This window comes from Dermochelys coriacea, chromosome 1, assembly GCF_009764565.3.
Source record: "Dermochelys coriacea isolate rDerCor1 chromosome 1, rDerCor1.pri.v4, whole genome shotgun sequence".
Lineage (NCBI taxonomy): Eukaryota > Metazoa > Chordata > Testudines > Dermochelyidae > Dermochelys > Dermochelys coriacea.
This window is the reverse complement of record NC_050068.2, coordinates 15,221,862-15,234,958: the sequence shown is the minus strand read 5'-3', so window position 1 is coordinate 15,234,958 and position 13,097 is coordinate 15,221,862. Positions and strand designations below refer to the sequence as shown.

The window sequence follows — 13,097 nt, the reverse complement described above, 5'->3', positions numbered from 1 at the left end:
TTCTCTATTGTTATGACCAGTGGAAAATCCTATCATGACATTCTCAAGGCAAAAAAATCTTTCAGCATCACTGTTTATTATATAATGTCTTTGTAGAACAGCAGACGGTACAGTGTGTGTGTTCCTGCTGTAAAATCACAGAGGCAGAGACATTGTTTCTTAGTTGCTATGTGTTGGGGGACAGCCTTGTTTGCAAGTGGAACACTGTAATGGAATCTTTCCTCACCCCAGCTGCAGGATAATGGCAGAAGTTTATTTTTAATTTGCATAAAAACATCATTCCATGAGCACTATTTTTATAAGAGGGTGAAGGACAAACTAACCCCCATTTCTTGCTGTAACAAAGTCTGTTTTAATTTTAAAAGAATTTCATCTCTCGAAGCACTTTATGTAAAAAACATTTCTTAGGAGGTGGGGATGCAGGTCACCAGTGGGATTTAGGAGCACAAGTTCAATTGACAGTCAGTGGGACTTAGGCACTTTTGGAAATTCCATCCCATGAGAACATCATTTATGTAATACGCACAGTGGTTTATCAGTTTACTTGCAATGTAGACAGTGAAATCTTTGTAGGCTCACGAAATTAGTAAAGAGATATGAAATCTTTCACTGTTTTGTTTGACAGAGTCCCACCAAGTTCTTGCTCAGCTGCTGGATACCCTGTTGGTAATTGGGACGAAACTCTCAGAGAACCCAGCTGTCAGAATGAGACTGCTAGACGTAGCCTGCAAGGTAATATAGTCTTATTGATGAAGTAAATATGCTTTAGAGGCCAAATTCTGCTTCCAAATACTCATGTAGCTTGTGTTGAAATCAAAGGCAGTTGCATGCACATATCTGGGAGGAGAGTTTCACTCTAAATTTTAAATATGCGTCATTGATGTTATCAGAATTTTTATGATTGGCAATTCAAAAAATCTACATAACAAAAAGTGTCCAGTACACTGAAACTCTCTAAATCTGAATTAATGAGACTCTTAAAGCCTCAAAATAGCAACTATGACCTACCTGTTAAAATCGTATTCATATCAGTTTTCATACTTTCCACTTACGTAACCCTGTTCATGTAAAGATTTACAAATGGTTTCAGAGTAGCAGCCGTGTTGAATGTGGTTAAAAGTTGTTCCTGTTTTCCTGATGGCATTACTGGTGCATGAAGAAGCCAGGTGAATAGAACGATCTTAAATTTGTATATGGACATTGTCTTTCTACCTGTCTGCAATTCACCTAGCATCCCAATAGTTCTATGTAAATCCAGATTCCCTAATTTGTAGGCCTGTCCTCAGTCCACTAGACTAGTTGCCTTTTATATTTAAAAAGACAAAAAGGAAATGAAGTTCATCTCAGAGTTCATAGATAATGTTAGCTGACATTAATTTGCAGTATTTAGGGGGTGGTATTTTTTAAGCTTGTGCAGTCGATGATATCTGACTTCCACACCTGCTAACTCTTTCCCTCAGCACTTATGTCTCACATAAGAGCCCTATTAAAAGAAACAAAGAGCTCTGTGTAAGCTTGAAAGCTTGTCTTTTTCACCAGCAGAAGTTGGTCCAATAAACAATATTACCACACCCATCTAGTCTCAAGAAAACTGTCTGTTTATAGCTAAGATAATCTTGTTGTTAAAGGGAGAAAATATACTGACTCTAATGTTTGATTTGACCAATAAGCCTTTTGACCATTCTCAATTTGTTACAATTATGTCAGTAACCAAAGTACATTCTGTTCATGGAGTAGCCGCGTTGAATAAAAATCACAGAATGAATTGCCATGTAAGTTAATAAATTATCCATAGTTACCTATTTCTCTTTTGGTATTTTAATGAAAAAATTATGAGTCAGTAAGTCACTCCCCTTATTTAAATTTAATTTTAAAGTATTCTGCTTCTCCTTGGTTTATGATCAATTGTCTACTAAAGTGTTAGAGGAGAAGAATATATAAGAAGAAATTGTATTATATTAAAAGATCTTTAAAATGCCTTTTGGGAGGGATTTAATAGTGTATGTTTCATTGATACAGAAGATCGGTGATTCATTGATTGGTGAAATGCTACCTAATTTTACTCACCACTTGAAAATATACCTGTAGAGGAGGATTTTCTTTCTACAAATTGTATTAAGAGGCAAGCTGTATCCACAATTGCTTTTCTGTATGTGTACCAAATCAATAGGAGATTTCAGTGTCAATCTATTGCAGGATAGGAATCCTTGTTCGGATTACTAAATTTAAGGGTATCTTTTTTAAGTCATATAAACTCTGAGGCAGTTTTGGTATGAGCACAAGACTGGGAACTAGGAACTCTTGAATTCCAACTTGGATACTTTTATTCTTAATTGAAAAATGGGGAGGATGGTTGTAAGTGCCAAATATCCTTGCTGCATGAGCGGTTACTCATTTTGTGTGTGCTACTTAAGATGTGCAGTATTTTGCCTAAATTACATCTGCAACTGTTTTTGAAAATTATGCCCCATGAGATAGCTTATTTTAATTCATTGCTGAAAAAGCAGTTTTCTATGGAGAGAACTGTAATGTATGTGCGTATAAAATTTCTGAGTAAACTTCTTCATGAAATTGTTGTTCTGTAGGATTGATAATATATAGAATAAAATAAGAATCAAATATTTGAAGGAAAGCTACTATTGGACTTTTTCCCTGAAAACTGTTGTAACTTTAAAACAAACCACAAACTTTTGGGAGACTTCATCTCATGTGAAACAGTCTGCTGCTTGAAAGGATAAAATACCAAGAAAAACATATCTTCTTCTATCCCATTCCACAGTATCTGACGGACTCCTCGCACGGTGTCAGAAACAAGTGCCTCCAGCTGATTGGTTATCTTGGATCTGTGGAAAAAAGTGCCACAAAAGAAGCTGAAAGCCTGGCTACCAAAGATGTCCAGAAGATAATAGGGGACCACTTTAATGATCAGGACCCTCGAGTTAGGACTGCAGCTATAAAAGCTATGGTAAGTGCTGCTGCACACTTAAATGTATTAGGAGTCACTCAAGAAGACTTGTAAGTGGTTGTAAATTGAGCCAGAAAAACTCAGTCAGGAAGGTGATTTATTAAGTCATTTTGGTAAATGTGAGAATTAAAGTTACCCAAGTTTCAATTAAATTGGCCTTTAACAAGTGTGAGGGGAATATCCAGATTCTGTACAATAGATTAATAGAAAATAAATATATATTTTTGAAGTTTATAATTTTAGTGACTTCAGATTTTTTGGTGTGTATATATAACAAAAACAGGCACATTCCAATTAGCAATAAATATGCTTTTCTTGCTTTAGCTTTGGTTATGGTCAATATTGACCACTCCGACTAATGCTTGTTAGGATGTAGCATCAGGAAGTTGCTGAAGGAAGAAGAAAAGCTTCAATAACTGGAAAAATCCAAGAGAAAGTTTATGCTTAAAAATAGCGTTTCTGCAGGGCTCAGTAATCATGTTAATTGGGTGTTTAGCAACTGCTAGTAAGGTAAACCCATTTCCACGTGGGGATGGAGGGTATTTAAATTGACACTTGTTAAACTTCTGAAAAAGAGGCAGCATTTAATACAGGATTTCAGTAGGGTCTGGTTGGGATCTCCCTCTGCTCTTTCCATCCACTTCTGTTGTATTTTAATGACTCTTTAAAGATTTTTTTTAAAATGTGTTCAAGTAATTTTTTATGGTTAAATTGAATGTCCAAACCTAGACTCTTATTGCCAGGACAATAGACTATCGCACAGCACAAAAGCCTCCATCATTCTGTAGTTTGAGACCAGAAAGCATTCTTTGGAGGCATCAAAAAACCTTGCCTATGACTACTTTGCTACTGTTTTAATATTTTTTCTTCATTTGTAAATCGTAGTCTGCAGAGGCCTGTCTAGTCTCTAAGGTGCCACAAGTACTCCTTTTCTTTTTGTGAATACAGACTAACACGGCTGCTACTCTGAAATCTAGAAAAGATAAATGCTTTTCTTTCAGATGATAGCCTACTGGATAGCCTTCCCATGTATAGGGAACATATATAATTCTATCTTACTATTTATACTTCAGAAATTCATATGGAGCTACCTTATTCTGTGTGGAAACAGTCTGTAGTTGCTAGAGAAGGTTCTACAGCTTTGCTGGGGTCAATAGTTGAGAATGTTTTCAGGACAAGATTTTATTGAGAATTCATTTTATGAAGCACAACTCTTCAGAAGACTCGAGAAAGATGGTGTTATTGGTAGCACTAATGTAAAAACCAAGTATGATGGAGACAAACTTTATACCAAAGTCTAGATAATTATTTATTATAATAAGATGAGAATATTTAATTCAGCAGAAGCCATGAAATAGTTGAATGTAGCAGAGAATCAACTACTATAACAAGCAATTATTATGGGATTCAAGTCAATGGTAATAAAATGGCAGAGACAATAGTAATGAAAATTGACTATCTTATTTAAAACCATGTAATGATGCATCTGTTTTTTTTTTCTCCTTTTATAGCTGCAGCTACATGAAAGAGGATTAAAATTGCAGCAGACTATTTACAGTCAGGTAATGCCTTATTTAATATTGTGCAAGTTCCTTTTTAGTTTCTGTGACAAAGTAGTTCAAAGGAAAGGAAGTATGTTCAAGACAGCGAAGCTGTGGAGATGATGGAATTTGCTTACTTTTACTGGAGGAGGGAGAGGGTTGGGGAAAAGGTGAGGCATTTTAGTAATTATGGCCCTGATCCTGCAGTCTAATCTGTGCAAGTGGAACCTTGCACACATGCAGAGTCTTCCAAGCATTCCATGGCCTAGGCCCAGGATATCTAAAAGACTATCTAAAGCTCTGGAACAAAGACCTGGTTGACAACTATGCTCCTCTGGCATAATGGAACTCTCTACTTTAAGAGTAAAGCTCGTCTCTGCAGGAGACAGAACTTTCTCCGTGGGTCTGAGACTGTCGAATGAGCTCCACCAAGAGCTAAGGACCATCACAAACACCTACACTTTCTGCTCCTAGTGCAAAGTGCATTTTTTTTATCTGCCTTCTCTTATGTAAACTCATAGCAACAGGTATATTTATTAGGGGGGAAAAAAACCCTGTCAAAACAAGATACTCCACTGCACAGGCTTTCTCCTTTGAACAGAGGGTGAGTGAATAAACATCGTGTGGCAGGTGTGTAGTAGCATTGCTTAATGTACTACTGGAAGGTGCTCATACTATGATGATGAGCGCAGCATAAGAACCTGAATAGAATTAAATAGTCTCATTGATGTTCCCGTGAGGATGGGATCTACTTTCATGGATATGGTTGCAGGATCAAGGCCTATGAAAATGTGAATAATATGGATCATAGTCAGTTGTAGCGAGGATAGGTGCTGTGCAACATTCTTCATGTCTCTGTGTAGTTCAGCCAGTCCTAGAGCTCACCCAAGCAGAGCTAACCAATCTGATAAGTATTGCACTGGATATGTCTAATGGACAAAGGTCTCGTAGGACTAGGTTGAGATAACCAAATACATTTTGATTCATAACCTCACCTAGCTGGTATAGAATCGGTACTTTATCATATAAGGGAGTTTAATGGAAGCTTAAATGTAAACCTGGTGCAGGGGTTTAAGATTAATATTTGGAAACCTTCATTTCAGGCTTGCAAATTGCTCTCAGATGATTATGAACAGGTACGCAGTGCTGCAGTTCAGTTGATCTGGGTCCTCAGTCAGATGTATCCTGAGAGGTATGTGGTGTATGCAAACTGATTCAAAAAGTTATACAGGACGGGAATAAGCATGCTAGTTCTGAAGGTTTTTGTCTTAAACAAGTCCCTTACATTGTGGTTTGAATGGCTATGTATATTAAATGCCTATAGCCTAAGCCAAAAGTGGACATGTTGGACTAGATGACGTTTTTTTGTTTGTTCCTAAGATTCCTTATGTTATATAGTAGTAGTTCAGCACTGTTTATTTCATTGGCCTTTGACATGAAGGATAACACATTTTATACAAAGTCTCAGCACAGTAACTTTTATATTGTGTGCCTTTGTCTTATTCAGCATTGTCCCAATTCCTTCTTCCAATGAAGAAATTCGCTTAGTTGATGATGCATTTGGAAAAATATGTCATATGGTCAGTGATGGCTCATGGGTTGTTAGAGTGCAAGCTGCTAAACTGTTGGTAAGTTTCCTTGCTGTTTTCATGTCCTCTTGGTAGAAGGTCACAGTATGTTGCTTTTTTTGCCTATATTTGGGGAAAAAAGGATGTGAGGAGAGCATTAATGTTCTGACTCTTGTTTACTGGATTTGCTGGTTGATACTGAGTATGATATCAGTGTCTAGATCAATTGATTTCCGCCAAATTTCAAGGCAGTTTTGAGGGGAGAGATGGAGCTAGCGTATATGCAGATCCATTAGAAAATATCTTTCCAGCTGGGGAGTCACAGCTGTTCTCTCCTCTGGAGAATGGACTCCTCAGCACAACCAAAATCTCATTTATGACCCCCAACTTCAAGGCCAGGTTTTTAGATCCCTAGCTAGGACCAACTATATAGAGGGAGTGGGGTGCTGTGATGAATTTATATGCGGACACTCATAAACTCTTAAAAGCTCCTAAATACTGCAGTGATGAGCACTATATAAACCCCTTGAAATACAGAAATGAGTGGTTGCTGTGCTGGGGTGTGTCACTTAGCAGATTTTATTGGCTTACATTCATAACCATCTTGGTTCTTCACATAATGTGGTTGGTTTGTTTTTTTTTTTTTTTTTTTTTTTCAGGGATCTATGCAGCAAGTTAGTTCCCATTTCTTGGAGCAGACACTTGACAAGAAGCTGATGTCAGATCTGAGGGTACATAAACCTTGTCTTTTATTATTTTGTCCCCTCCCGTTCCATCCCCCCCCTTACCTAGCATACTAAAATTGCACAACAGGTATGTTAATGTCTAACATATTTCTTTCTTTTCCATGACTCAGGGCAATTGAGAGTTGATTGATCGTGACAGGTTGACTTTAATCTAACAGAAAATGAAGCCTAAACCGCTTCATTAGCGTTTGTGTTCTTGTAATAAATCACTCCTGAAGCTGTTCAGGTTTCATTGAGGAGAGAGTGGGATTAGCATGCTATCTTAACACCATCTTGTTTTAGAGCTTCTCTCTCATTTATTGTGAACAGAAAGATTGTGTTCCAGTTTTGGAAGCATGCTATAACACAAGATCTTACAGGATCTGCTTGGCAGTCATTTCAAATGACTTAACGCTTAGAATTGGGACTCCTGTTTTTTGTTTTTTTTTTTTTATCGTGATTTTGTAGTTGATTCACTTAGTGACCTTGGGCAAAATCCTTCTTCTCTTTGGCTCAATTTTTCCATCTACAAAATGGGATAACTCATCTGTATCTCATAGGATGACGCTAATGTTTTTAAAGTGTATTGAGATCCTTGGTTGGAAGGAAAGTGAATGTAAGGCTTTTTCTGCACTGGGCAAATGAAGTGTGTTAGGAAATGTGCAGACATTTTGATTAACGCATGATTTCAATCCAGTTATTATCTAATATAGACACACAGTGATGTTAAAGTGGTAGGGCTTAACTGCAATTTAACAGGGGTAACGACAGAATCGTGTTTAATGATGTGTTAATTAAAACGTGTTTAGATATTATTCTTTTGCCAGTGAAAACAAAGCACAAAATATTGAGTAATTTTTCACGTAAGAGGAGGGTAGCTTTCATATCTCTCAGCAATTACATCTGTTCCTCCTATCACTGTTGAAGTCTTTCGCTATAACCTTGTTATGGAGCCAGAACAAGTCAGTTAATGCACCAATAGTTCCTTTAAAATTTAATAGCCTTTATGATACATCTGAGTTGTAATCAATCATAATATTTGTTTTCACAGAGGAAGCGCACTGCACATGAACGAGCCAAAGAGCTCTACAGCTCTGGGGAGTTTTCAAGTGGCAGAAAATGGGGAGACGATGCACCCAAAGAAGAAATAGACACAGGCGCTGTGAACTTGATTGAATCGGGAGCTTGTGGGGCTTTTGTTCACGGCCTGGAAGATGAAATGTATGGTGAGTGTTAACTTTGTGGCAACCGAAGAAAGGAGGATCTGAATGTAAAATCCCTAACATACTGAATAATATAGCTTTCCAAAATTCATGTTGCCAGGAACAGATCCCCCCCCCCCCCTTTTTTTTTTTTTTTTTTGAGAAAAAGTGACTAATATAGTGCAAGGTTGGTTTTTGTTGTTGGTTTGTTTTTGTTTTTGTTTTTTTCCGTTACCATCTCGGTGAGGGTGAGCAAGTAGATTTTGTTCCTTGTTGGTAACTATTCATGATTTTGCAAGACTGAATTAATGTTAGCTGAGCATTTTGGACAGCCAAAGCAATCTGTATTAGGATACCCTGAAATCAATAATTTTTTAAAACAGTTAATTTAGGTAAGTGTGTGGGGAAAAGAGTGTCTACTTCTACTGTTCAAGGATCAGATCCAGCTCCCAATGGAAGTGTTTTCATTGACTTCAATAAGATAGATTGGGTCCTAAATTAGAAACTTTAGTTGCTGTTGCTGGAAATGGACAGATTCTCTAGAGCCTAGAGAAAGGGGAAACCTACATTAATCTTACAACAGTTTAAAGCATGTTGGTCCTCTCTCACTGTAAATAGTTTTAACAGAGTTGGCCAGCGGTAGTTTGGAGCACAACATTGAGACCCAAGCCCTGGAGTTCTAAACTTGGCTATGTCAATGACACTGACCTGGTTGATGGGACTAACCAAGGTCACTTCACCTCTCTGCCCCAGCTTCCCCATCTGTCAATAGGGAATAATTCTTACTCCTTGTATCTCCATGGGGCTATTGAGAGGGTTAATGTTAGTGAAGTGCCTTGAAGATGAAAATTTCTATGAGCTGTAATTGCTGATTGTTGCTTTTAAAATTTACCATGTGGATGGAGTGACATTAGAAAGTACAGGGTGTGCTCTAAAAAGTATCTCTGTAAAATCACATTGTAAAGATTGGTTTGTTGCTCTATGACTTCTGTATTAGGCTTGCTCAATTTGCAATTAAAATTACATGGTGTTTTCTGTCAAAATCCTTCTGGGATGTGAAAAATAACCTGGGTTTTTTCTGGCTTAATAATAAAGATTTTTCACTTGGAACAATTCAGATTTCCATACCATAATATCCAACTTGCTCTCACATAGATTTTTCGCTCTGCAGTGCCAAAGGTAGCATATCTATCAATGAAGAATGATTGACTCAGAATACACAGAGATCTGGTGAACTGATGTGGAAATGTAATTATTTATACAGTCACCCCTCTGACCATTACTGCACTTTAAATGCTACTGGCTACAGTTCCACCTTATACCCAGCACTGCAACCTTCCTTTATACTAATTTTTAATCTGTATCTTAGTCTCCCTTGCCAGAGCAGTATCAATGAAATGTGTTTTAATCTGTGCGGCCTTAACTGAGTGAGTAGGTTGGTGGATGAGGGGAAAGGATCTATAACTAAATAAGCAGACGTCTTACTGTGATTGTATTTTTTCGAGTTAATTAGAGGCATTTGGAATCACACCATGTTGTTCAAGAACAATAGGCCTAACGTGCTATATTTGCAAATTTAATTCACTGTTTTCAAGCTTTTTTGGATGAAAAATAGAAATACCTTATAGCATGCTAGATTTGGTTCTGTTGTTTTTATGATCGCCATTCACAAAAGCTTGCAGAAACTGGATGAGAGAGTCTTTTGCCTTCATTTAATGGATTACATGTGGAGGTACTTCAAATACCTCCAGTGTCTCTTACAGTATGAATACATGTGGGCTGCTTGACTATCCCTTCTGGTCTTTCCAATAACATGCATATTAATCATTCCCATGGTACCTCTTCCCTTCTGAGGAATCACATAGCTCTAAACTAAGGGTTCTCAAACTTCATTGCACCGCGACCCCCTTCTGACAACAAAAATTACTTCATGACCCCAGAAGGGGGAACCAAAGCCTGAGCCCGCCCAAGCCCCAACACCCTGCGGGAGGGACAAAGTCAAAGCTCCATTTCCCCAGGCTGGGAGGCCAAAGCCCAAGGGCTTCAGCCCCAGGCAGGGGGCTTGTAACATGAGCCCTCGGACTTGGGCTTTGGCCCCGGGCCCCAGCAAGTCTAAGCCAGTCCTGGTGACCCCATTAAAACGGGGTCCTGACCCACAGTTTGAGAATTGCTGCAGGGTTCACTTCTGCTATTGAAACACAATCACCCTGGGGTGAAATGTAACTTTTATAGAGAACTACACAGCAAGTGAAGGAAGGATGTGAAGAACACTAGACAATTGAAATGGCAGGAAGTCTACAGCGAGGCAGAATGTAATTATTGAACTCCTACTCCTGCAAAACATGCCATGGCTCTCTAATAATCTAATAATAAACTTGTTTTTTGTCTCACCTGAAAATACCTCCAGTGTCACTTCAAACGGTAGCTTGTGCTGCTCAGAACTGGTAATTGGAGTGAATGATACTTAACAGAGACAGCTCTGGTGATTCAAAATTTTCCTTAGGGGTCTCCTCTCAAAATTCTTACCCTTGCATAGCTTGAGGTCTGTCTACTAAGTGATATAGCTTTTGACCAGTATTAAAAATAACCCTAAATAAGATTTTTTTCCTTCTTTCAGAGGTTCGGATTGCTGCAGTTGAGGCCCTCTGTATGCTGGCTCAATCTTCACCTTCTTTTGCAGAGAAGTGTCTGGATTTTCTAGTAGACATGTTTAATGATGAGATTGAAGAGGTAAGATTGCAGTCGATACACACGATGAGAAAAATCTCCAACAACATAACACTGCGAGAGGACCAGCTCGATACCGTGCTAGCTGTCTTGGAGGCAAGTGTTCTCTTTGGAAAGAGCTTCCCATGGCCACTGTCTTTGATCTAGAATTTATTACCTTTTGATTTTTTGTAAGAAAACTCAAGATATATGCTGATACAGAGTATGGCCTAAACTTTCAAAAAAGCTGAAATTGAATACCCAAAAATCAAGGCACCTAAAATCAGTAATCATGTTTGAAAATTTAGTCCTACATCTTTTTTTGTTGTTTGTATTTCTACAGTGATTGATCATTCATGTTATGCCAGCTGAAATGTGATAATTGATGCTTTATATAGCATCTCTGATCCTGAAGGATTTCTGAGCACTTTGGCTAATACTTGCCAATCCCTAAATCCCTACTTGGGCACCAAAATAAGTGGCCTGTAAATCATGCCACTTTCATTTAGGGACCCTTATTTGAAAATGTTGGCCTTTGCCTTTACCATTTTCTTTTTTAACCCCACTGCTTTCGCCAGCTGCTCCTACCATGTCTGTCTGCTTTTCCACTGGCTACTTTTGTTATCAAATGCAAACTCCTTGTGCAGAGACTTGAAAGCAAGTACAACTCTGCTCTGGTTCTAATGTCTTATTACTCTTGACTTTCCTCTTCTCAAGTCATGTGCCTATCCAGCCCTTTATAATCTTCTCGCACTTTTGTTTCCATGCCTTCTTCCTTGCAACCCCTATGCCTGATCTTGCATGCGATACTTTCATTCTCTCTCTCTCTCTCAAGTCCCTCCTTAGAACACATCTTCTTTGTGAAGATTTGTCCACTCAGCAGTGTTAATTTATTTAAAAAACAAGACAAACGCTCAACATTCTGCACAGCCCTGTGATACTTTCACCCTTTGATTACCCATTGCACTATCTTTATTTGTTTAGTTAGACTGAGATTCTTAATAGCAGGGCTTCTGTTTCTTCTCATGGTGTTGGTGTTCAGCAAATCATAAAAAAAAAAAAATCTGCCACTGAAATACAGCCGTCTCTGGAGCAGAACACAAAAGCTTTTTAACAGCACACAGTAACACTACATAAGTACTGGTAAAGAGGAAAATAATGTGTGCATTTGAAAGTACAGAGTGTATTTTAGGCAGGTAGAATGTACGTTTTCAAATTGGAATTCCGCTATGGCACCATAGTAAACACTTGTACAAATAGAGCTATAGGACCTCCATGTTACAGTATATGTGAAAGGTGACACTTCAGGCAGCAAGGCGTTTCTTGAGATATTTTTCTGCCTTAAACAGTGACTGCAAAAATGACATTGTGGGGTTCCATATTTATTGTCTCACTGGATTCCAGTATCAAGCTTTGTGCACTTCAAAAGTAAAAAGATCCCCCACCCCACACACACACACCCGCCTGCCAGCCTGGCAAACTCAACCTAGGAACTGAGTGTCATGCTGGGCTCTGTTCATCCCATACATCATCTCCAGTAATAGATTTTGCAGGCCAGATTATGGCCTTCAGTGACATCTTTGCAAACCCGTTTAAGGTTATGCCTGGGGCATAACTTCTTCCACTGAATTGAATGGGAATTTTGCCTGATTAAGGGCCTGCAGGCTCTAGCTTCAAATGCTGAATAAAGGAACACTTCTTCCTAAATGGCTAAATGTAGTTTTCAACCATCCTCTGCTTGGCCATGCAATAGTTACCCAGCACCTCTAAATATCTACCAGATCCTTTGTGCCTGAGGATACCAGTTGGTATATTTACCACTCCTACCGATTTTCATTTGAGAGAGTGAAGAGTGGAAAAGTTTTTTCATCCGTGAAAGGAAGCGCATGTGTAAGTGAGACAGCTTGGCTGAGTTCAAAAGAAACAGAGCCTGCAGCAATCAGGCTGGACTGATGTTCCTCTGGGTTTTGCTGTAACCTACTAGAAATAGACACTGGATTTAGGGAACCTATGGGAATAATTCTACAATCTTTAAAATATGTGTACAGATATGCATATATGTACACGTGCATGCTAATAGTTAGAGCTCTTGGTTTTTTAGGATTCCTCCCGAGACATTCGGGAAGCACTTCATGAACTACTGTGCTGCACCAATGTCTCGACTAAAGAAGGCATCCATCTTGCATTGGTGGAGCTGCTGAAAAACCTAACCAAATATCCTACTGACAGAGAGTCCATATGGAAGTAAGTATTGCTTTTCTACACGCTTCTTGCTTGTCCACTTTTTTTGGCTTTCATATTTATTCTAATAACCAAGTCCTAAAGCCAGTAAATGTCTTATTTAGCTGAGGGGTACAGTTGCTACTGTATGATTTCTTGTTATCTTGTAA

The 13,097-nt window shown here is 38.4% G+C and overlaps 1 protein-coding gene across 4 annotated transcripts in view; it reads left to right on the top strand.

The window, feature by feature from the left end:
* The window catches only part of INTS4 (integrator complex subunit 4), a 67,254-nt gene that overhangs the window by 13,410 nt on the left and 40,747 nt on the right, over positions 1-13,097 (top strand). For all 4 annotated transcript variants that reach the window (XM_038401961.2, XM_043504079.1, XM_038401971.2 and 1 more), the window contains exons 4-12: positions 626-732; positions 2,780-2,965; positions 4,477-4,527; positions 5,610-5,698; positions 6,014-6,134; positions 6,734-6,805; positions 7,851-8,025; positions 10,619-10,824; positions 12,809-12,951. In XM_038401961.2, the coding sequence (XP_038257889.1) occupies positions 626-732; positions 2,780-2,965; positions 4,477-4,527; positions 5,610-5,698; positions 6,014-6,134; positions 6,734-6,805; positions 7,851-8,025; positions 10,619-10,824; positions 12,809-12,951 (1,150 nt within the window). The remainder of the gene's footprint in view (positions 1-625; positions 733-2,779; positions 2,966-4,476; positions 4,528-5,609; positions 5,699-6,013; positions 6,135-6,733; positions 6,806-7,850; positions 8,026-10,618; positions 10,825-12,808; positions 12,952-13,097) is intronic.